We start from the raw sequence: 2,452 nt of genomic DNA, 5'->3' as shown, positions 1-2,452 counted from the left end.
TATGGAAAAATCACCACTTCATCTAAGAGATCAACTGGTAGTATAAAACAATATTCTTACATATTAACCCAATTCAAGAATGGTATCATCAGGGAGTCTAACATGGTGTTTACTTCAAAGACGATATTCAAGTATGTTATTTAAAACACTATGTCTAATATATCTATCAAGAAGTAAGCACTGCTATCTCATTTTTTAGTTTTAGTATCTTCTATATCCACCACCACCACCTCCTCCATATGGATCTCCATAACCTCTCCCACCATAACCCCCTCTTCCACCATAGCCTCCTCTTCCACCATAATCTCCCCTCCCACCATAATCTCCCCTGCCTTGGAAACCTCCTCTACCACCCCCTCCTCCACCCCATCCACCTCCTCCTCCACCTCCACCCCCACCCCAGCCACCTCTTCCACCCCCACCTCCTCCTCTACCACCTCCACCACCCCCACCCCCCCAGCCACCCCTTCCGCCGCCTTCTTGTCTCTTTTGCCAAGGGGGCATTTCAGGAGGTGGTGGTTCAATTTCATTTGGCCGTCCTCCCCTGTCAGGCACCCTTCCCATCAGCACCTGTGTGAAGAAACATTTTCTTTTAGTTTTTAATATTTCAAAAGTTAAAATTTACATGAAAGTTTCAAGTGATTGTAAAGTTATTGTTTCTAATAAACAGAAGCCAAATATTTAAGGACATGAACGTATACAAGTTAATAGCTCACTACAGTTAACAATATGTATTTTCAAATAGCTAGAAGAAGAAATATTGAATGTTCCCAACACCAAGAAATGATAAATATGATATGTTAATTACCCTGATCTAATCAGTATATATCACTATGTATCCCACAAATATGCAATTTTATGTGTCAATTTTTTAAAACTTTATAAAAGGAAATATGAAAAAATGTAAGTGTGAAATATGACAAATTCCTCTTAATGATATTATTTTTAAATAATCTGTGAGAGTATTTCTTAAATTTAAGGGCTTGCTAATTTGCTCTCATTTAAGTTTGTTTAGCAAATTCTGAAACAAATGTAGTATCCATCTCACTAAGAAATGTTTCTTAGTAAAACATTTTTAATATGTAAACTACATATTCTACATGAATTAACTTCACATCCATTTATACAACAACTCTGGACTTTCCATTGCCACTGATTTGGCAATGGATTAGCCAATAAAAGTTTGTATTGCTATGCACATTTTACTTCAACAAAGTGTGAAGTATATATGATAACAGGATGTAATGAGGTCAGAGATTAATACAATAACTATAATCCCAGGTCTCATGGCAAAGATACTGAGATTCTCAAATTATGCCTTTCCTTTGAGAAACTTAAGGTCCCTTTCAATGATGATACTAGTCACTATATTATTATAAAGGGAATAGAGTTGATATACTTCCTTAACATACATTACAATACTTTGAAAAATAAACCAGGGAAGAAGTTAGTTTAAATATCCAAACTTCTGTAGAAAGAAGCTACTTTAAAAATAAGCCCATGAACAGAGGGAAAGACAGACAGCACAGCCCTGAGGAAGCCAATAGCTTCTTTCCAGTGTCTTTCAGAAAAGAAGGTAACGCTGTAAATGCCTCAGTCAAAATGACCAATGAATCAGTTGGGTTCCACTTCCATTGAGTCTCTAATTAGAACCATATTTAGGAATTTATGTCATAAATGAAAGACAAAAAGTACAACAGCCTCACTGTAGGATAAGGTTCTAAATATGCAAACATTCTTTTAAAGTCGGCAATAATATCCTAATTACCAAATGGAAAAAATAGACTTTTTGGTTGTTATTCTCACTGGCTCTTTACCAAACATGTTATGCTGGAAGACATATGGAAATGCTACTCCAAGAAGTGATCACCTGCCAAAAATCAGACTATAAATTTTAAACTCAAAAAAGAAATGGGCAATGTCACTTATGGAAGCAAAACTCCTAAACCACCAAGACAACATTACAACCCCGTGCAAGATATTAAGCACCACATTTAAAGAATGAACACTTTCAGAAAATAGAGGAGGTTGATACAAAATGTAAGCAGAAGAAAATATTGGTGATGCCCAACTTAAAATAATTACTAAACTGACCTTAAAAACAACCATTCTTCTTACAAGGTAAGACAATCTTTATCTCAAGCTACATTCAGTGAGAAATTATGCTTTTAACTCTTTCCTACCCTATGTGGGATGTTGTCCGACATAATGATCTTTTGTGGTTTATAAACAAAAATAAACGAAAACATTCTAATTATTTTATATGGCCTAAAATAGATGATGAAATCACCAGGTGAGTTCATACTTAGTTTTTCTCTATTAAAACTGTAGGATAGGCTCGGCGCCTACAGCTCAACCGGCTAAGGCGCCAGCCACGTACACCTAAGGTGGCAGGTTCAAATCCCCAGCCCGGACCCGCCAAACAACAATGACGGCTGCAACCAAAAAATAG

General features: G+C 36.3%; 1 protein-coding gene across 1 annotated transcript in view; it reads right to left on the bottom strand.

Moving 5' to 3' along the window:
- Positions 1-2,452, bottom strand: part of FAM98B (family with sequence similarity 98 member B) — a 34,887-nt gene continuing 32,435 nt past the window's right edge. The window contains exon 8 of the mRNA XM_003791699.3: positions 1-570. Within this exon, the coding sequence (XP_003791747.1) occupies positions 202-570 (369 nt within the window). The 3' untranslated portion in view covers positions 1-201. The remainder of the gene's footprint in view (positions 571-2,452) is intronic.

This window comes from Otolemur garnettii, unplaced genomic scaffold (genome assembly GCF_000181295.1).
Source record: "Otolemur garnettii isolate 467f Iridium unplaced genomic scaffold, OtoGar3 scaffold00050, whole genome shotgun sequence".
Lineage (NCBI taxonomy): Eukaryota > Metazoa > Chordata > Mammalia > Primates > Galagidae > Otolemur > Otolemur garnettii.
This window is presented reverse-complemented; position numbering and strand designations above follow the sequence as displayed.